The sequence below is a fragment of the Dendrobates tinctorius genome, unplaced genomic scaffold (assembly GCF_039654945.1).
Source record: "Dendrobates tinctorius isolate UK_male_01 unplaced genomic scaffold, ASM3965494v1 ptg000085l, whole genome shotgun sequence".
NCBI lineage: Eukaryota > Metazoa > Chordata > Amphibia > Anura > Dendrobatidae > Dendrobates > Dendrobates tinctorius.
The window spans coordinates 7,743,732-7,765,797 of NW_027361753.1; the positions used below are offsets into that span (position 1 = coordinate 7,743,732).

General features: G+C 45.9%; 1 protein-coding gene across 9 annotated transcripts in view; it reads left to right on the plus strand.

Moving 5' to 3' along the window:
• The window catches only part of WDR7 (WD repeat domain 7), a 402,328-nt gene that overhangs the window by 98,934 nt on the left and 281,328 nt on the right, over positions 1-22,066 (plus strand). For all 9 annotated transcript variants that reach the window (XM_073584835.1, XM_073584827.1, XM_073584830.1 and 6 more), the window contains one exon: positions 5,164-5,378. In XM_073584835.1, the coding sequence (XP_073440936.1) occupies positions 5,164-5,378 (215 nt within the window). The remainder of the gene's footprint in view (positions 1-5,163; positions 5,379-22,066) is intronic.

The following is a 22,066-nucleotide window of genomic DNA, read 5'->3' on the forward strand; positions in this document are numbered from 1 at the left end:
CTAATCACTTGTCCACTGAGGGTCCCAGCAATCGCCAAACATACGTGGAGATAGTGCTTCGCTATCTCCGTTAGTCCCTTAGACACTGTCAGGAACGGTGGTCCCGCAGATTCACTGCTGGTCTTGGGATGCTGGATCCCATGATTCCCATCAATCAGGTGCAAAGATAGTGCTCGGCTGTCTCCGTCAGTCCCTTAGAAGTGAATGGAGCAGTGGTTGTTTGCTGTGTATGTGCACTACAAGTCCATGCATACAGGAGACACTGCCCCCCCCCCATTCCTGTGATCGGTGGCGGTCCCAGTAGTCCTATTCCAAGCCATCATACATGTGTATAGGTGATAATTGTATTTAGTGGGACAACCCCAGTATAAAGGGACAATTATTCCTTGGATTGATCCCGTCTATGGCGGGTGGGATATAATAATGATTCAGGGGGCCAGGTACCTTTCATATAGAAACAGAAGGTCGCGTGCTGCAGTGCGGAGCAGCTGCTGATCCGGTACCGATTGTTCGGTTTTGGGATGATGCTCCGTTTCTTATATGGAGCTGGACTGCTTACATCTCCCAGTATGGATCAATATGTGTATGTGCTGCCGGGCCACACTGGATGCATGGAATCCCCCCTGTACTTGTACCTCGGCAGACATCGTCCGCAGTCTTACTGCCCCGCAGGCTGTTTCTTTTCTTAATACCTGCAGCTAAAGATCTCATTGATGGACCAGAATGGCAATAATACGGCTGGGGATTAACTATTCATATGCATCTTGCGGTGCACAGAATATACTCATGGCTATTGCAGTATATTGCTTGTAGCCATTTCTAGTTTTTTAATTATTGGATATATGTGTTGCAGAGCTGCTGTACCAGGTACGGCCACATATAGGAGGGGCGCTACACTGCTGTACCAGGTACAGCCACATATAGGAGGGGAGCTACACTGCTGTACCAGGTACAGCCACATATAGGAGGGGCGCTACACTGCTGTACCAGGTACGGCCACATGTAGGAGTGGTACTACACTCCAGTACCAGGTACGGCCACATATGGGAGGGGCGCTACACTGCTGTTCCTGGTATGGCCACATGTAGGAGGGGCGCTACTGCAGTACCAGGTACGGCCACATGTAGGTGGGGCGCTACACTGCGGTACCAGGTATGGCCACATGTAGGAGGGGTGCTACACTGCAATGCCAGGTACGGCCATATGTAGGAGGAGTGTTAGACTGCAGTACCAGGTATGGCCACATATAGGAGGGGTGCTACACAGCGGTACCAGGTATGGCCACATGTAGGAGGGGTGCTAGACTGCAGTAACAGGTATGGCCACATATAGGAGGGATGCTACACTGTGGTGCCATGTATGGCCACATATAGGAGGGGTGCTACACAGCGGTACCAGGTATGGCCACTTATAGGAGGGGTGCTATACAGCGGTACCAGAAACGGCCACATGTAGGAGGGATGCTACACTGCAGTACCAGGTATGGCCACATATAGGAGTGGTGCTACACTGCAGTACCAGGTATGGCCACATATAGGGGTGCTACACTGCGGTACCAGGTATGGCCACATATAGGAGGGGTGCTAGACTGCGGTACCAGGTATGGCCACATATAGGAGGGGTGCTACACTGTGGTACCATATACGGCCACATATAGGAGGGGTGCTACACTGCGGTACCATGGACGGCCACATATAGGAGGGGTGCTACACTGCGGTACCATGTACGGCCACATATAGGAGGGGTGCTACACTGCGGTACCAGGTATGGCCACATATAGGAGGGGTGCTACACTGCGGTACCAGGTATGGCCACATGTAGGAGGGGTGCTAGACTGCAGTACCAGGTACGGCCACATAAAGGAAGGATGCTACACTGCGGTACCAGGTACGGCCACATATAGGAGGGGTGCTACACTGCGGTACCAGGTATGGCCACATATAGGAGGGGTGCTACACTGCGGTACCAGGTATGGCCACATGTAGGAGGGGTGCTAGACTGCAGTACCAGGTACGGCCACATAAAGGAGGGATGCTACACTGCGGTACCAGGTACGGCCACATATAGGAGGGGTGCTAGACTGCAGTACCAGGCATGGCCACATATAGGAGGGGTGCTACACTGCAGTACCAGGCATGGCCACATATAGGAGGGGTGCTACACTGCTGTACCAGGTACGGCCACGTGCAAGTCCGGTGCTAGACAGCGGTACCATTGACTGTTGGAATGATGCTGAACTGTGGTTCCAGGTACGGTCAAATGTAAGAATGATGCTAGGCTGCAGAACCAGATACGGCCATATATGAGAGTGATGCTAGGCTTCTGCGGTACCAGGTTTGGTCATATATAAGAGTGATGCTGAAGTGCGCTGCCAATTATGGAGCCATACAAGGGCAATGTTAGGCTGCGGTACTAGGTACGGTCATATATGAGTGATGCTAGGCTGCAGTATCAGGTTCGGCCATATACAAGTGTGATGCTAGGTTGCGGTACCAGGTATGACCATATATGATTGATGCTAGGTTGCGGTACCAGGTACGACCATACGAGTGATGCTAGGCTGCGGTACCAGGTACGACCATATGTGAATGATGCTAGGTTGCGTTACCAGGTACGACCATAAATAAGGGTTATGCTAGGCTGCTGTACCAGGTACGACCATATATAAGGGTTATTCTAGGTTGCGGTACCAGATATGACCATATATGAGTGATGCTAGGTTGCGGTACCAGATATGACCATATATGAGTGATGCTAGGTTGCGGTACCAAGTATGGCCATATATGAGTGATGCAAGGCTGCGGTGCCAAGTACGACCAAATGAGTGATCCTAGGCTGCGGTACCAGGTACGACCATATGAGTGATGCTAGGTTGCGGTACCAGGTACGACCATATATGAGTGATGCTAGGCTGCGGTACCAGGTACGACCATATGTGAATGATGCTAGGTTGCGTTACCAGGTACGACCATAAATAAGGGTTATGCTAGGCTGCTGTACCAGGTACGACCATATATAAGGGTTATTTTAGGTTGCGGTACCAGATATGACCATATATGAGTGATGCTAGGTTGCGGTACCAGATATGACCATATATGAGTGATGCTAGGTTGCGGTACCAAGTATGGCCATATATGAGTGATGCAAGGCTGCGGTGCCAAGTACGACCAAATGAGTGATGCTACGCTGCGGTACCAGGTACGACCATATGAGTGATGCTAGGTTGTGGTACCAGGTACGACCATATATGAGTGATGCTAGGCTGCGGTGCCAAGTACGGCCATATATGAGTGATGCTAGGCTGCGGTACCATGTCGTAACGGTGTCCTGCAGTACCAGTCACCTACGCATGCCCCTATGGACCTCCATTATTTAGCGCAGCCCTTCTTCTCCCGCCTTCCCGTATCTCCAGTATATGAAGAGGACTTGCAAGCGTTCTCCTTTTTAATAAACCTGCCTCTCTTGCCATCACACCGCCGTGTGTCCCACTTCTTTGAAGGTTGATCAAGAACCTACAGGGGATCTCTGATACACTTCAATGTGTGTCTTCAGATTGTCTTGCAATCAAAATTAAATTAGGTAATGCCCCCCGCAGGCTTCTGTGATGGAAGGAGCGGCAGCCGGAGAGCCCGCAGCTGTAGCGGCTGTTCCACTATTGATACATCCAGAGCCAATTACTGCAACAATTTTCTGAAACCAGCTTAGTCGCTCCTCGCTGTGGAGGGGCCGCGTGTACCTCCTGGCACGCCGGCAAAGGATGCAGGGATCAAGAGTTCAGAGCAGCGCAAAGCTTTTCTCACGGACCACTCGAAAGAGGCGCCGCTCTTCATTTTTTTTTTTTTTTTTGGGGGGGGAGGGTGCTCAATGACTTTTTCCATCTCAAAATGACTTGGATGATTCTGTCTGCGTTCCTGTAAAGCTGCCGCATGAGAGGTGGACATGACAATCTCTCCATGCTGACTTCTCTACGAGCAGAGCTGATGACATAGAGGCTACGTCCACCCGTCCACCCTCGTAACCAATGTAGTATTGTCCTGGTGCATCTAATAGCAATTATCTTTATATAGCACCAACATAGTCCACAGTGCTGTACATGTAGATAGAAAACAAAAATGGTTGCTGAAAGTGCTTAAAGGGGGCCGGAAGGGATGCTTTAGATATGCTTACCTCTGGAATCTGCCCCCCTCCGCCAGACCGGAACTGGTGATGTATCGACCACCAGTCGCCTTATCCTGCTGCAAGTCCTTGCCCGGGTGACTGGTGGTTGTAAAGTCATTTCTTCCAGGAAAGGTGCCACAATTTTCAGCTACAAGTTCGGGTCCCAGGAAAATGCTTTTCCAGTCTGCGTCCAACACAGGAGAGTTTGCAGTTGATTGGTGCTGTATGTGGAGGGGGCTGGCTCATTGCTCATTTCAGTAGCTTCTCCATAAGGGATGTTTCATACACAGAGATGGGGCTTTCTCGACTATTGAAATAAGCAGTGAGCCAGCCCCCTTCTCCATAAGGGATGTTTCATACACACAGGGGAGCTTCCTCAGCTATTGAGATAAGCAGTGAGCCAGCCCCCTTCTCCATAAGGGATGTTTCATACACACAGGGGAGCTTCCTCAGCTATTGAGATAAGCAGTGAGCCAGCCCCCTTCTCCATAAGGGATGTTTCATACACACAAGGGGGCTTTCTCGGCTATGGAAATAAGCAGTTTGCCAGCCCCCTTAGCATACATCACTGGTCACGTGCCAACTGTTTTTGTTTTCTTTTTCTTTTTTTTTTTTTGCGCCCCTCCATTCCAAAGTTATTTCCCCCCACCCTACTATGAATAAAGATGCAAATTTTCCCTTTAACCAGCTGGGTGTGTACCACAGAGCTTCTCCATGGACATGTCCTTTTCATCTTCTGATGCTGGCCAATCAGGACACAGCTGCAACCAGCGATCTGTGGTATAAACTCAGTTGGTTAAAGGGAAAATTTTCCCTTTTATTACAGAGTTTTTCTGTTTTTAAACTTTTTTGTACAGCTTATGTGTATGTAAAGTTCTGCAACTTCCAATTCTTGTGAGTTTTCATGATTTCCAGTGCCGTCCTACAGTGCTCAGGGGGGCTTTATGTGGCGGGGATGGGGAACCCCTGCATGTGTGTACTGACCGAGCGTTTGTTCTTGTGAAGGTGCCCTGGATCGCTGTGTGATGGGCATCACCGCAGTGGAGATTCTCAACGCATGCGATGAAGCTGTTCCTGCCGCCGTGGACGCGCTCAGCCATTCAGCCGTCAACCTGAAGCAGGCCATGACCAGACGCAGCCTGGCAGCGCTCAAGACGGTGGCGCATCACAAGCTCCAGACCCTGGCCACTAACCTGCTGGCCTCCGAAGCCTCAGACAAGGTACGTGACCTGGATCCATGCTTGTGTCGTTCTGTTATTTGTGTATCCACGGGGACCCCCACTGATAACTGGAAATGGGGGGTCCATGCCTTCATGGCCTAGGAGAGATCTAGATGCACATATGCTGTCACTCTCCATGGAGATCATCAGGAGATAAACTAACCGGGAGGGAGCTGCTGTATTCATATGCATGGCACTTAAAGGGGTGGGGTTTTGGTATTTAAAGTTCTCTGCAGGGAAATGTAGCACCATATAGTGACCTCTCAAATGTACGGCTGTCCATCTGTAATGTAAGTTTTATGGTGGGCACTTTTTTGTAAGTATTTTTTTTCATTTTCTATGTCGTTTATTTATTTTTCAAATAAACTGAATCTTGCATTTTGTTTTCTCACCACTGAGTCTAACAGCCTGATATTTCCTGTTCTGTAGATGTCACTTTTAACCATACCCATTATCACCACAGACAGGATAACCATAAAAAATATCACTTTGAGAGAATAGATGACTCTGGATCCACCATTCACAAAATGTGATGTTACAGCTCACCTCTTCCTCCTGTACAATGACATTCACATTAGGTGATGTCACAGCTCACCTCCTCCTCCTGTACAATGACTGATAACACCTCTATCTACGGTAGATAACACAGGATCCACCATTCACAATAGGTGATGTCACAGCTAACCTCCTCCTGTACAATGACTGATAACATCTCTATATACAGTAGATAATACAGGATCCGCCATTCACAATAGGTGATGTCACAGCTCACCTCCTCCTCCTGTACAATGACTGATAACATCTCTATATACAGTAGATAATACAGGATCCGCCATTCACAATGGGTGATGTCACAGCTCACCTCCTCCTCCTGTACAATGACTGATTACATCTCTATATACAGTAGATAATACAGGATCCGCCATTCACAATGGGTGATGTCACAGCTCACCTCCTCCTCCTGTACAATGACTATTGTACATCTCTATTTTGTATGCTTCATAATATAGAATACAAAAGGAAATGAGAACAGATTATAGAGAATATTTCACACTATCTGGTTTGTATTGGGAAAAAAAATCTTGGTGCTATTTCTTCATGGTCCTTAGTGCGGATCCTTTTTTTTTTTTTTAAATTTTTTATAAATAAAGGTGGTTGTTGTGATCAGTGATTGCTGCTTGCTATGAGTGACTAGAGTTACTATTGTTTTTATCCCAGGGTTCTCCCACAACCAGAATGTGTTACCGATCCATAGGATGAGCAATAAGTGTATGGTCCTTGGTGGTCTCACTTCTGCCCCACACCCCACCGGTCACAAAAACAGAGCGTCTAATGTGCTTTGGTAGAACAGAGCGCTGGCTGAGCGTGTTTTCAGCTCCTCTATTAAAATCTATGGGACTGACACCGATAGCAGAGCGCTGTCCTTTCTCGATCAGTCTCATAGGTTGCTGACTGCAGGTCCATTCAAATGGAGGCCCACAGGATCTCCGTTCTCATAATCGGTGGGGTGAGGCAATGATGTTAGGAATTAAACATTTACCACCTATCTGGCGATGTATTGATTTTGGGACAATCCCTTTAAATCATACATATACTCTTTCGGAAGTGCCCATAATGATGTCTCTCACACAGAGATGTGGATTACTGCTCTCCATTATTTAGTTGGCGCACAGACAGAACTAGCAGCAACATGGGAGGAAATGAAACAGCAGTACTGAGCTGTATAGATGTGAATCCAGCTCAGGGGTGAGGTAACAGACTTGTCATACTCGCCTTACAGCGTCTTCCCCTTCTCTCGCCGTCACTCCGGTCTGTCTCTGGCGGTTTGTGACTTGATGGCTGCTCCAGTGTTGGATGGAGCGAGCCAGAGGTCACTCTTCACTGCATGTCTGTGAGAGCCTCGTTCTGGTCTGGTGCTGGCTCTCAGACTTGCATTGAGAGCTTGTGATGTAGCTTCTGATTGTCACAAGATGGTGCCGCGGGACTGGAGTAGCACCGAAAAATGGGGGAAGATGCCAGAACATGAGTATAAGACAGGAGGCGGGGACTTGGGTTTAAAGAACCACTCAAGCGCTGAAAAAAAAAAAAGCTGGAATAATGCTTTAAGTGGATGGTGAGTCGAGGAAGAGAAGTGGCTCATAAGTGGAGATGGAAACATATTTCCCTGATAAGACATATCACAAAGTTTCTTATATTCACTTGTACTATTGATTTATGCAGTGCATTTTTAAAAAAAATAGGGTCCCCCTTTAAATCCCACCTAGCTCTGGGATGTTTCTTAGGACAGCCATGTAAGCACTGTCATTCATGTGTCACTTAGTTAATTATTTGCTGTAATTCAGATTTTTTTTATTTATTTGTGACTCTAGCAGGAGATCTTATGTTACCCCCCCATTCTGCCCCTCGCTAATGTCGGCCTCGCCCCGCGCAAATGTCGGCCTCGCCCCGCGCAAATGTCGGCCTCTCCCTGCGCTAATGTCGGCCTCTCCCCGCCCAAATGTCGGCCTCTCCCCGCCCAAATGTCGGCCTCTCCCCGCCCAAATGTCGGCCTCTCCCCGCCCAAATGTCGGCCTCTCCCCGCCCAAATGTCGGCCTCGCCCAAATGTCGGCCTCGCCCAAATGTCGGCCCCGCCCAAATGTCGACCCCGCCCAAATGTCGGCCTCTCCCCTCGCTGATGTCGGCCTCGCCCCGCGCTGATGTCGGCCTCGCCCCGCGCTGATGTCGGCCTCGCCCCGCGCTGATGTCGGCCTCGCCCCGCGCTGATGTCGGCCTCGCCCCGCGCTGATGTCGGCCTCGCCCCGCGCTGATGTCGGCCTCGCCCCGCGCTGATGTCGGCCTCGCCCCGCGCTGATGTCGTCCTCGCCCCGCGCTGATGTCGGCCTCGCCCCGCGCTGATGTCGGCCTCGCCCCGCGCTGATGTCGGCCTCGCCCCGCGCTGATGTCTGCCTCGCCCCGCGCTGATGTCTGCCTCGCCCCGCGCTGATGTCTGCCTCGCCCCGCGCTGATGTCTGCCTCGCCCCGCGCTGATGTCGGCCTCGCCCCGCGCTGATGTCGGCCTCGCCCCGCGCTGATGTCGGCCTCGCCCCGCGCTGATGTCGGCCTCGCCCTGCGCTGATGTCGGCCTCGCCCCGCGCTGATGCCGGCCTTGAACCGCGCTGATGTCGGCCTCGCCCCGCGCTGATGCCGGCCTTGAACCGCGCGGATGCCGGCCTTGAACCGCGCTGATGTCGGCCTCGCCCCGCGCTGATGCCGGCCTCGCCCCGCGCTGATGTCGGCCTCGCCCCGCGCTGATGTCGTCCTCGCCCTGCGCTGATGTCGGCCTCGCCCCGCGCTGATGCCGGCCTTGAACCGCGCTGATGTCGGCCTCGCCCCGCGCTGATGCCGGCCTCGAACCGCGCGGATGCCGGCCTTGAACCGTGCTGATGTCGGCCTCGCCCCGCGCTGATGTCAGCCTCGCCCCGCGCTGATGTCGGCCTCGCCCCGCGCTGATGTCGTCCTCGCCCTGCGCTGATGTCGGCCTCGCCCCGCGCTGATGCCGGCCTTGAACCGCGCTGATGTCGGCCTCGCCCCGCGCTGATGCCGGCCTCGAACCGCGCGGATGCCGGCCTTGAACCGCGCTGATGTCGGCCTCGCCCCGCGCTGATGCCGGCCTCGAACCGCGCTGATGCCGGCCTCGAACCGCAGTAATTGCAGCCTGGCTTAGTAAGGAAAACAATTGCAGAGGAGAGAAAGCTTAAGACAATGACTCTGCCAAGGAGATAATCACTTTATGAAAAATGTATGCTGATGGCATCATTAGGAAGTCTTCTCGCTGCCAGTGACACTGAGAAACACAATGAGCGAAGGAGGATGACCAGAGACGCGTTACAAATGAAAAAAGAAAAGTTACCAACGTTTTGGAAAATAATTTAACCCAAAAACTTGATTCAAACGATGTCCTTTTCTGATGACACATTCCCTTCAAGCTAGCACACTGATCCCCTTTGGTCTCCCGTTTACGTATCACAGCTGTCACATGCCTAGATTATATTGCACAGCGAAGTTTCGCCGTACACGCTTTACAGGACTACAGATTGCAAACTGCAGCACTCGGCTCTGCTACATCTGTCTCCAGCCAAATGTAACAACCTTAGGACTGGAAGAATTGATGTCAATGCCACCAGTGCCCTGATAGATAGTAATTTAAGGGCATAAGCTTTTCCGATCCTGCAGAGAGCAGAACTTGAGGATAAATATGGCTTTTTTTTTTTTTTTGTCACAGGCATGTTAAAAGTGCAAAGCCCCTAACGCAGAGCTACTTTTTCTAGAGATCTACTGAAATCATAAAATTCCAGCAACCTGAAATGGCCACTAGGAGGCCTAAATACTATATTATTGATTCCACTGTAGTTAGCACCCTCTAGTGGTGGCAGCTGGCACCAAGAATTTTATCATTAACTTTGACTGTGCAAATGGATTTAGACTCTCCAAAACATAAAAAACACTGCCACTGATTGAAGAGATCTACAAACCCCCTACCATATATTTGTGTCAATACCCTGATGTGTGAGAATAATTAGCTTGTTTGTTATGCTTGAAGATTCTTGATGGAAATTACCATACACAATTTTGCTCCCTTCGGTCACATAGTTGCCATCATTGTCGACCTCAGATTTATAGCTTGGGCTCTTCCAGTAATATACACAACTTTGAATTTTTGTTAGAACTCTTGTTATACCATCCCTCTGTTGTTCCTCCTGGAAGCATGAATAAATTGATATCTGGGTTTACTGTTATCCCTATATGAGCTTGACGCCTGCTGCATTCATTGGGCAATGCTGAATTGTGTAGAAATACACTCCTAAATGTTAATGCCATGTTGTCAATTTAGTCAGTCATTTCTATGAGGAACGCCAGAGGAACATCAGAAAGCAGAATACAAATGGCCTCTGTTGTTTGTTCATATCAGTAGTACATGCAAACTTTGTAATTTATTTTCTCAGAATTTTTTTTATTTTCTCCACTTAAGAGGCACTTCTTTTCCCCCTATCTTTGGAACTCCTCATTCATTCTGAAAATCACCTGAGTGATCAGATTGCAGCTTCCTATGTAGACAGAAGTCCAGGAGCGTAGAGTGAAGTAAAGGTACATCTATAAAACCACAGCATTGTCTCTGTATGTGTGAGTGTAAACTCAGAGCTGAATTCACAGCTACTCTGCTCAGTACTACTGCATAATGTCCTCCATGCTACTGCTTCTGCAGGAGTCCTGCATGTCTGTGTGGGTTGCATGGTAGACATCATTGCAGCGAGTCTGCATCTAGGAGCTCAGAAACCACTGAAAATGAGCGAGCGAGACATAGAGGAAAAAGTGTGGGGTACCAGACCCATAATGGCCAGAAATGGCGTTATTCCTCATGTACACACAAAAGTTTATTCTGAAGCGATACTTTTAGAAAAGTACGATTATATGGATAGAGATAGTGTGGAGTGTTCAGCTCTGCTCTGCTCTATCTCCACTGCGCTACCACCTCTGCGCCATCTCCACTGCGCCACCACCTCTGCTCCATCAGCATGATTATTACAAGCCGTCTAATAATACATGTGACAGATTCATTCTCATTTCTGTTTTTTTTTTTTTTTTTTTTTTTTTTTCCTTTATACACAACTTTATCTTTTCACTTTTTTCAGAAAAGTGTATTTTGGTCCAGTAATACAATAATTCCCTGCAGGCATTGCCTTACTGGCACAGTTTGAGCTGTGAGCTTCTGTCCTGTCTTGCCGATTAATAATTTACCGCTGCAATTCTCATATTACCAGGCGGAAGGAAAGAAAGACCAGGACAGCAGCTTGTGCTTTTCCTTGTTAAGCAACTGGAAAGTTTCTGGGTCTATTTGTTTTCTTCCTAAATTAACCTCCTATGCTAGAGATTTAACCCTGTCCTCCCTGGGAATTATTTTCGTTATGTACGAGGTTGGATAAAGTTTTCCAGTTATGATCCACACACGCCAGACTGCTAGTCTACCTCTTCTGTGGATCGGTCATACTTGGGACAACCATTTTTAAGGAATTGTCCATTTTTATAAAAGAATAAATAAATAAAATGTCTTACAGCTGTGTGATGTTCCCATTGAATTAGTGTGACCACCCTCCTGTGATAGCCATGCGCTATTCCTTACTCTTCACCCCATACAAATGCTCACATGGCTCACCTGAGTATGAATGACGAGAGGAGAGTGAGCCGCTGGTGGCAACTTGCTCCCGTGAAAGTATGGGATTGGATATTGAAATTCCTTGGAGTCTTATCTGGTTTTTCTCTTGACATCTCTTCCGGTCCTACAGAAATGGGCTTATATACTTATGTACGTTGATTTTTTTTTCAAGCGTTTTCACATGTTTTTCTACGGCAAAAAAATGTCTCCTGTACACAGCACACAAAGACATCAAAAATTCCCGCTGTCCTGTCTCTATGTAGCACATGCTCAGAAGCAGTAGCAGCAGCATGGAGGACATTATGCAGCAGTACTGAGCAGTGTAGCTGTGAATCCAGCACAGGAATAAGATAAACACTTAGAAAGCAGCACCACTGAGCTGTGTGGGTCTCTGCCACTCTCCTCCCTCCTCCTCCCAGCAGCTGTAATCTGACACCTCAGTGAGCTGGCAGTCTGTTTAGGCTTGAGTAGGAGATTAGAAGTGGATCATAAGTGGAGAAAGAAACAGATTCCCTGATAATTCTGGATAGGTCATCAAGATCAGCTTTGTGGGGTGCTGGGTGTCGGACCTCCGTCAAGCAGCCAATTGTTGTACGGCCTTTATACCATGTACGGAGCTGCTCCATTCGCAATATTTTTACCTCTCGAGATGAATCTTTGGTTTTTGTGATCTTTCTGCATCCTCATAATCCACTCTCTTATTAACGCATTCAGTCCGACTCCTGCAAAAGCGTTTTTTGTCTGCGTTGAAACGGCGGATAGCAACGGATCCAACGCTGTCCGCAATGTGCTATAGTAGACGCCTATGGGCGACAGATCCATTGCAAACCGCCAATTGACGGAATCTGCAAGCGGATTCCGCTTTTTTATGCTGAGCATGCCCGGAAAAGCTTTAATTAATGTAATTTAACCCCCCCCAAAACTCTCTCCCCCTCTCTCTCTCCCGCCCTCTCTCTCTCTCTCCCGCTCTCTCCCCCTCTCTCTCCCCCTCTCTCTCCCCCTCTCTCTCCCCCTCTCTCTCCCCCTCTCTCTCCCCCTCTCTCTCCCCCTCTCTCTCCCCCTCTCTCTCCCCCTCTCTCTCCCCCTCTCTCTCCCCCTCTCTCTCCCCCTCTCTCTCCCCCCTCCCTCTCTCTCTCCCTCTCTCTCCCTCTCTCTCTCTCTCTCTCTCTCTCTCTCTCTCTCTCTCTCTCTCTCTCCCCCACTCTCTCCCCAGAGTTCTGTTCCTTTAAATTCCGTACACTGGTGGCTGCAACGGATCCGTTTTTTCACACTTTGACGATTTGCAACTGACGTCAAAAGACTGAAGTGTGAAAGAGGCCTTATATGTAACAGGCAGCAAAATTGATTCCTTACATGTGTAGAAAGGGTTAAAAAAACAACAATCCTAATGAGGCCGTAAAAATCTAAAACAGCCTAGTTGTAAAAGCACACAAAGCCGATGCCGACATGTGCAATTATTCAGAAGGTAAATCACCCAATTCTGATATTTGCATTTAGACGAATGTATGGAAGTATTCAGTTTTTCATCCAGAAAAAAGACGATTTTTCTTTAGCTTGGTGTTTTAACATCTGTAGGACACCCACAATTCAGTTTCCTATTTAGCAAAATATCACTGTCTTAAAGGGCATGCCCCTTTAATGCCGGAATTGATATTGGTAATCTATTATAAGCTCCTGTTGAATTGAATGGGCGCAGAGGTGCAGTACTGAATATGACCACTACGCTGTGTATGGAGCCGGATATTGCTTCTATCCGGCTGCCGCAGGCGCTGAAAACAGCTGATGTGTGGTGGTGCCGCCGGGTGTCAGCCCCTCACTGACATTATATCAATGACCTACTAATATATACCGTTAAGTCATGGACTACCCCTTTAAATCGATGTCCTGCAATAAAACATCATTTTTTCCATGCATGGAGTTTTACAGGAAAAACTGAATTGTGTTATGTATTTATTTATTTTTTGCATGGACTTTTACTTTTTTGCATTTACTTAAAACGCTAATTCGAATTGACCCTTTCACTTACATTGACCTGTGGGCTCTCCTTATGCTATCCATTTGGCACACGGATTGAAAACGCGCTGGTTTGATCACGGGCCAATGGCTTAGTCATTTTTAGGTTCCAAATATGCAGGCGACCTAATCTCTTCCTATAGAGGATGTGGGGTGTATTTCCATGTGGAGGTGTTTAAATACAGCCCATGTTGTCCCGTGATTGGGGGAAAAAAAAAACTTTACATAGGACTGCTGAATATGACAAATTTAGCTTTAACTTTTTAAATTTTTTTACTTTGTGCTTGTGAGTCTGCAGTTGATTTTCTTGCAAGCAGTTTTGGATAGGACAGACCGTAATTACAAGAAGTACGGACATGTAGAAGATGACGCTTTACTTTGCCCTGGCTAGTTGGGCTTGCTCACAATACCAACGACTAGGCGAGATACCTGTGGTCTAATGCACATGGATAAAAAAAACCCCAACAAATTGGCGCATACACGACATGGAAAGAGATGATGGTATTTTTGCCTCCTTGTCAGTCAGAGCTGCACTGGCCCTTCTGGCCTCTCCTCATTGGGTTGATTGACTTGAACAGTTTTGCCCCATGGTCATGGGCCTAGACTTGCTTTACTTCTTCATATTCCTTTTTTTTTTTTTTTGCATTTGTGATACTTGTTTCTCAGTATTGATTTGCAGCGTATTAGCAGGGATGGGAACATTATAGAGGAAGGCGCTCAAAGAACTGGTTAAAAGACCATCTTTATTATATATTTAAAATGACATAAAATGTTGTGGGTCAAGAAAGTGCATGGTAATGAGCCAAAGTATGAGTGGCAGGCAGACATATGAAATGAAAGCAGCAGACAATTGAAATACCCCTAGAGTTGGAACACCAAGACTGAGTATAGGTGATTGTAAATAGAACAACGCAAGTTCATATAAAGTGCATAGTGCTAAGATACAACGAGGGACATGTAGTGTAACTAAGAGTTTTCTGAATGTTTATCTGAACTATGCGATGGTGCCACTGCCTCTACGCGCGTTTCGGTGGCTTGCCTTTGTCAGGGCAGGGCTGTGGAGTCGGAGTAAGGGTTCGGAGTTGGAATAAAATGGACCAACTCTGACTCCTAAAATATATATTAAATTGGATTCAGAAGTTTAATCCAGTATACGCTGTAAATGTTTTCATAATTTAGGAAAGTTATCAAATGTCCTATAAATGTCTGTTCTGTTCCTGATCTAAGGATCTCTGCATTTAGTTCAGATGAATCTGTGCTGCACTTTATGTACATACTCCGTAGTGAGTAGCCGCGATGGGACGAGTAACCATGGCGAACCGTGATGGGATGAGTCGCCAGGGCGAACTGTGATGGAATGAGTCAGGGAGACAGCGCTGTAAATGTGCTTTCCTGGATTTATTGACATCCCTCATCTCATGCTACACTATATGTGCCCTAGAGCAGATGGCACATGTGCTGTTTTTTAAAAAATGGGCTGGGGATGTCAATCAAGCCTGGAAGCGCATATTTAGGAAACTATCCAATTTTTCCACATTGTAGCTCTGCACAGATTACTGGAATCAGAAAAAAGTGCATCACACTTTGATTTCCTTGGTACACTTGATCATGGATCTTTCGAAGCCTGTTCAGGTCCTGTATTACTACTACTGTACATTGAGAAAACCTTGTGAGAGGTTCCTTTTAAATGATAACATTCTGGTTGCCTGTAGTGGCCAGTAGGGGGAGCTGTCTGTATACTGTGGTACTTCTAAATACCGTTTTGCAGAGTTCAGGCATAGACATCAAGTCGACTGCACTGTATAAATGTGAACCTAACCTTAAACAACTTCCTAAGTTGTTTTTATTAAAAAAAAAAAAAAAACATAAACATGTTGCAAATTAATCAGAGTTCTTACTCCTGCTCCTCCCAGCTCTCTTCTCCCCCTTTCCTCTCAATGTAAGAGGTTGTTACAGGGAGGAGGCCTTTGTGCACAGATCCCCACAGCGACCAGGGAAGAAGATTATTTAGGCTATGTGCGCGCGTTGCGAATTTCTGCACGGTTTCTGCGTCTCTTGGCAGAAAACGCAGTGGAAAATCCGTGTGATTTTATTGCGTTTTTGAGGCATTTTTGTTGCATTTTTCACGCGTTTTTTGTATGCGTTTTTGTAAATCCATAGAGCTAAATAAAGATATTATTTATAAAAAAGAATTGTGATGTCATTTCCTTGTTCAACCTCTTCTTTTTTTATTCTCCATTGAAGACCATAATATCATTACATACCATGTTCAAATTTATAGTGTTTACACACAAAACAAATATAAGTGAATAATATATATATATATATTTATAGTAAGGTAGCGCTTCTTATTCATGTTGGAGATACTCCCTTGGCAGCAGATTAACAGGGTCCGGCACCGGGTTTCCCACATAAAACGTCCATACGGTTTATTGTTAGACGGCATAAACCATGGAAACATAAAAGAAACAGTAACAGTCTTATATCAAAACAGAAGAATGTTCATGACAGAGCTCCGCTCTGTTAGACCTGTGGTCACACAAGCTGTGCTATGTCCAGCACGTGGGCTTTCGCCTAAACACAGTTAGTTCACCCTGTCCGGGTTACCTCTTAGTTACTCCTCATTCAGGACGTCCGTTCCCTCCTAGGGACTGTCCAACACACACAGGCCAATATACACAGGCCTCACCAGGTCCGCAGCCTCAGCATGTGCTCTTCAGGAAGGCAGCACACCTTCCGGGACCTTCCACATGGCCCAATCAGATCCATGCACTCTCTCCCATGTGACCAGACCTCAGGTACATTATATGGTCCATAACCACACCCACAAGTGAGTCATGGATCACATGGTTCATGACCTCATTGCAGGTCATATTTACCACAGCCACACACACATATACAGGTTTTACTATGGGCGTTTAGACACACGTCCCTGGGTGGGTTTGTAGGTCACTGGTCCCACCCATCTCACCAAGCCACCTGGAAGCTTCCCTATTGTAAACAGAAACCATCAGCAGAATATCTGCTGATTAATACCGGTTCCAGCTTCCATCCCAGGGCCACCCACCCTGGGATACATATCGGTCATTTACCATCCTGCCGTTCATCCTTTCTCCATTACAATAATGGAGATGCCTGTATGCATGTCCTGGGACGCCCACGCAGCGCCCCCTAGCTGTCACATGGGTCACTGCACCACTATATATTTATTAATATAAATATATATATTACCAAGTCTGAGGTTTTGTAATGAACAGTGTCAACCAGATACCCTCATTAATGAAACGGTACATAAAGAGTTAGATAAAGACATACACACACATGAAATCTGCGTGGAACGCAATATTTGTTTATTTTTCAAAAAAAATTAAAAAAAAATTGCGTGGGCTCCCACATAATTTTCATAACCAGCAGAGGGAAAGCAGATGGCTGAGGGCTGATGTTAATGTTCTGGGAAGGAGCCAATAGCCATAAAGGTTCCCAGACTATTAATATTAGCTCAACGCTGTTTGCTTAGCCTTTACTGGCTAGTTTACAGAGGAAACCCAAAAAAAATTGACATGGGGTTCACCTATAAAATCGAACCAGCAAAGGCTTGGCTGACAGCTGCGGGCTGATATTAATAGCCTGGGAAGGGGCCATGTATCTTGGCACCCCCCAGACTAAAAACATCAGCTCTCAGCTGCCCCAGAAATGGTGCATATTATAGATGCGCCAATTCTGGCACTTAGCCTTGCTCTTCCCACTTGCCCTGTAGCTGTGGCAAGTGGGGTTCTTATTTGTGGGGTTGATGCCACCTTTGTATTGTCAGGTGACATCAAGCCCACATTACTAATCTTAGTTATATGTAAAAAAACACACAGCCAGACTAAAGTCCTTTATTTGAAATAATCACAAAGACACCTTTATTGAATCTTAATTAACCATACTTACTGAACGCCTAATCCCCCACCCCCTCGTCTCCTGCAACAAAAATAAAATAATTTACCAACATATAATGCTATCCTGTCCGAAGTAGTCCAACTCTCACTGCTTTGAGAGTCCATCGGAGTTCATTAGCTCCGGTGATCTCACTTACGGCACTACAGAACTTTCTCACGCAGCGGTGCCGTAAGTGAAAACACCAGAGCTGATCAGCTGATGTACTCCGGTGTACTCTCACTGCGGCTCAGTGATACACTGCGAGAGCGATTACCTCATATTTGTGTATCGCCAGCGGCCGGGTGACATCGACATGGGACACTCGATATTAAAGGGACTACGGTGGACAGGGAGTATACAGTGGGGAAAAAAGGATTTAGTCTGCAACCAATTGTGCAAGTTCTCCCACTTATAAAGATGAGAGAGGCCTGTAATTGACATCATAGGTAGACCACAACTATGAGAGTCAAAATGAGAAAACAAATCCAGAAAATCACCTTGTCTGATTTGGTAAGATTTATTTTGCAAATTATGGTGGAAAATAAATATTTGGTCACCTAAAAAACATGAAAGATTTCTGGGTCTCACAGACCTGTAACTTCTTCTTTGAAAGGTTCCTTTGTCCTACACTCATTACCTGTAGTAATGGCTCCTGTTTGAACTTGCTATCAGTATAGAAGACACCTGTTCACAACCTCAAATAGTCACACTCCAAACTCCACTATGGTGAAGACCAAAGAGCTGTCGAAGGACACCAGAAACAAAATTGTAGACCTGCACCATGCTTGGAAGACTGAATCTACAATAGGCAAGCAGTTTGGCGTGATGAAATCAACTTGTGGGAGCAATAATAAGAAAATGGAAGACAAACAACACCACTGATAATCAAGATATCACCCCGTGGAGTCAAAATGATCACAAGAACTTTGAGCAAAAATTCCAGAACCACATGGGACGACCTAGTGAATGACCTGCAGAGAGCTGGCACCACCGTAACAAAGGCTACCATCAGTAACACACTACACCGCCAGGGACTCAGACCCTGCAGTGCCAGATGTGTCCCCCTGCTTAAGCCAGCACATGTCCAGGCCCATCTGAAATTTGCTACAGAGCATTTGGATTATCCAGAAGAATATTGAGAGAATGTCATATGGTCTGATGAAACCAAAGAACTGTTTGGTAGAAACATAACTCATCCTGTTTGGAGGAGACAGAATGCTAAGATGCATCCAAAGAACACCATACCTACTGTGAAGCATGGAGGTGGCAACATCATGCTTTGGGGCTGTTTCTCTGCAAAGGGGCCAGGACGACTGATCCGTGTACCTGAAAGAATGAATGGGGCCATGTATCGTGAGATTTTGAGTGCAAACCTCCTTCCATCAGCAAGGACATTGAAGATAAAATGTGGATGGGTCTTGCAGCATGAAAATGATCCCAAGTACACTGCCAGGGCAACGAAGGAGTGTCTCTGTAAGAAGCATATGAAGGTCCTGGAGTGGCCTAGCCAGTCTCCAGATCTCAACCCCATAGAATACCTTTGGAGGGATTTGAAAGTCCGTGTTGCCCAGCGACAGGCCCAAAACATCACTGCTCTAGAGGAGATCTGCATGGAGATATGGGCCAACATACCACCAACAGTGTGTGCCAACCTTGTGAAGACTTACAGAAAACCTCTGTCATTGCCAACAAAGGATATATAGCAAAATAATGAGATGAACTTTTGTTAATGACCAAATACTTATTTTCCACCAGAATTTGCAAAATAAATATTACCAAATCAGGCAAGGCGATTTTCAGGATTTATTTTGTCATTTAGACTCTCATAGTTGTGGTCTACCTATGATGTCAATTACAGGACTCTCTCATCTTTTTAAGTGGGAGAACTTGCACAATTGGTGGCTGACTAAATACTTTTTTACCCCACTGTATGAATCATAGAATCATAGAATCATAGAATCATAGAATCGTAGAGTTGGAAGGGACCTCCTGGGCCATCTGGTCCAACCCCCTGCTCAAAGCAGGATTCGCTAAATCATCCCAGTTAGATGTCTGTCCAGCCTCTGTTTGAAGACTTCCATTGAAGGAGAACTCACCACTTCTCGTGGCAGCCTGTTCCACTCATTGATCACTCTAACTGTCAAAAAGTTTTTTCTAATATCTAATCTGTGTCTCCTCCCATTCAGCTTCATCCCATTGCTTCTAGTCTTTCCTTGTGCAAATGAGAATAAAGTTGATCCTTCTACAATGTGACAGCCCTTTAGATATTTGTAGACAACTATTAAGTCTCCTCTCAGTCTTCTCTTTTGCAAACTAAACATTCCCAAATCCTGCAACCTTTCCTCATAAGACAGGGTTTGCAGACCGGTCACCATTCTGGTCGCTCTTTTCTGAACTTGCTCCAGTTTGTTGATGTCTTTTTTAAAATGTGGTGCCCAAAATTGGACACAATATTCCAGATGAGGTCTGACCAAAGAGGAGTAGAGGGAAATAATTACTTCACGTGATCTAGACTGTATGCTTCTGTTAATACATCCTAGAATTGCATTTGCCTTTTTTGCTGCTGCATCACACTGTTGACTCATATTCAGTCTGCGATCTATTAGTATACCCAAGTCTTTTTCACATGTGCTGTCACTTAGCCCTATTCCTCCCATTCTATATATGCTTTTTTCATTTTTATTGCCCAGATGTAGTACTTTGCATTTCTCCCTGTTAAAAACCATTCTGTTAGTTGCTGCCCACTTCTCCAGTTTATTTAAATCTTTTTGAATCCTCTCTCTCTCTTCTCTAGTATTAGCTATCCCTCCTAGCTTTGTGTCATCAGCAAATTTAATCAGTTTACCCTCAATTCCTTCATCTAAATCGTTGATAAAGATGTTGAACAATACAGGGCCCAGGACAGAGCCCTGTGGTACCCCACTTGAGACATTCTTCCAACTGGATGTGCAGCCATTTACGACCACTCTTTGGGTCCGATCACTAAGCCAGTTATGAATCCACCTAACAGTTGCCTTGTCCATTCCATACTTAGTCATTTTTTCAATAAGGATTGTATGAGAGACTTTGTCAAATGCTTTGCTGAAGTCAAGATATACTATATCTACAGCATTTCCTTGATCCACCCAATCAGTAATACCATCATAGAAGGAAATTAAATTAGTCTGACATGACTTATTAGTTACAAACCCATGCTGACTCTGTTTAATCACTTCATTCTTATCCAGGTATTGACATACATGTTGTTTAATAATTTGTTCAAAGATCTTTCCTGGTATAGAAGTCAGACTCACCGGCCTATAGTTGCCTGGGTCCACCTTCTTCCCCTTTTTGAAGATAGGAACAACATTTGCTCTTCTCCAGTCTTCTGGCACTTCTCCTGTTCTCCAAGAATTTTCAAAGATTATGGAGAGGGGTTCAAAAATTTCTTCTGCTATCTCCTTCAGTACTCTGGGGTGTAATTCATCTGGACCTGGAGACTTGAATACATTTAGGTTAGCTAAGTGTTTCCTCACTATCTTTCTGTTTATAGATATCCTGGATTCTTCTATTCCCTTAATAGGACAGTGAATAGCAGTTGATGTTACATTTCCTTTCTGAGAGAAAACAGATGCAAAATAGGAATTTAAAAGTTCAGCCTTCTCAACATCCTGTCTTACCATTTCATCATTTTCATCCTGTAAAAATCCTATAGCATCTTTGACTTTTCTTTTACTTTTGACATATCCCCAAAATCCTGTATTATTGCTTTTGACATCTCTTGCAAGCCTCAATTCATTTTCAGCTTTAGATAATCTGATTTGTGCCCTGCAGGTTCTGCAGACAGCATTATATTCTTCTTTAGATATGCCTCCCTCTTTCCATTTTATAAACATTTTTTTCTTCCTTTTTAGCATGTGCTTAAGTTCTGTGTTCATCCATCCTGGTTTCCTTAAATGCTTCCTATTCTTCCCTCTTTTCGGAATTGTTAACAACTGTGCTTTGAGAATTTCATTTTTCAAGATTTCCCATCCTTCCTGGACATTTTTGTCTTTAAGGATATCCAGCCATTGGATCCCTCCAATTCTCTTTCTGAATCCCTTAAAATCTGCCTTTCTGAAATCTAACCTTGATGTCTGAGTCTTCACAGGTCTTCCGCCTCTAGTTATCCAAAATTCTAAAATAGCATGGTCGCTACCTCCTAGGGTCCCAGCCACTTTTACCTCCTCAACCATTTCCTCCCTGTTTATAAGGATTAGATCCAAGGTAGCAGTTCCCCTTGTTTTCTCCTTTACCTTTTGGAAGATAAAGTTGTCAGCAAGAGAGGATAAGAATTGCCTTGACCTGTTAGTTTTGCCTGAGAGAGATTCCCAACAAATTTCTGGATAGTTGAAATCTCCCATGACAACTATGTCATATTTTTTGGAGAACTTGGCCATTTGATGCATAAAGAGTTCATCCATATCTTCAGCTTGCACAGGCGGCCTGTAGTAAATGCCTACAATGGTGTCCTTTCCATTGTTCTGTCCTTGTATTCTTACCCAAACAGTTTCCACAGAACTCCCAGTCTCTGAAGCTTCAATC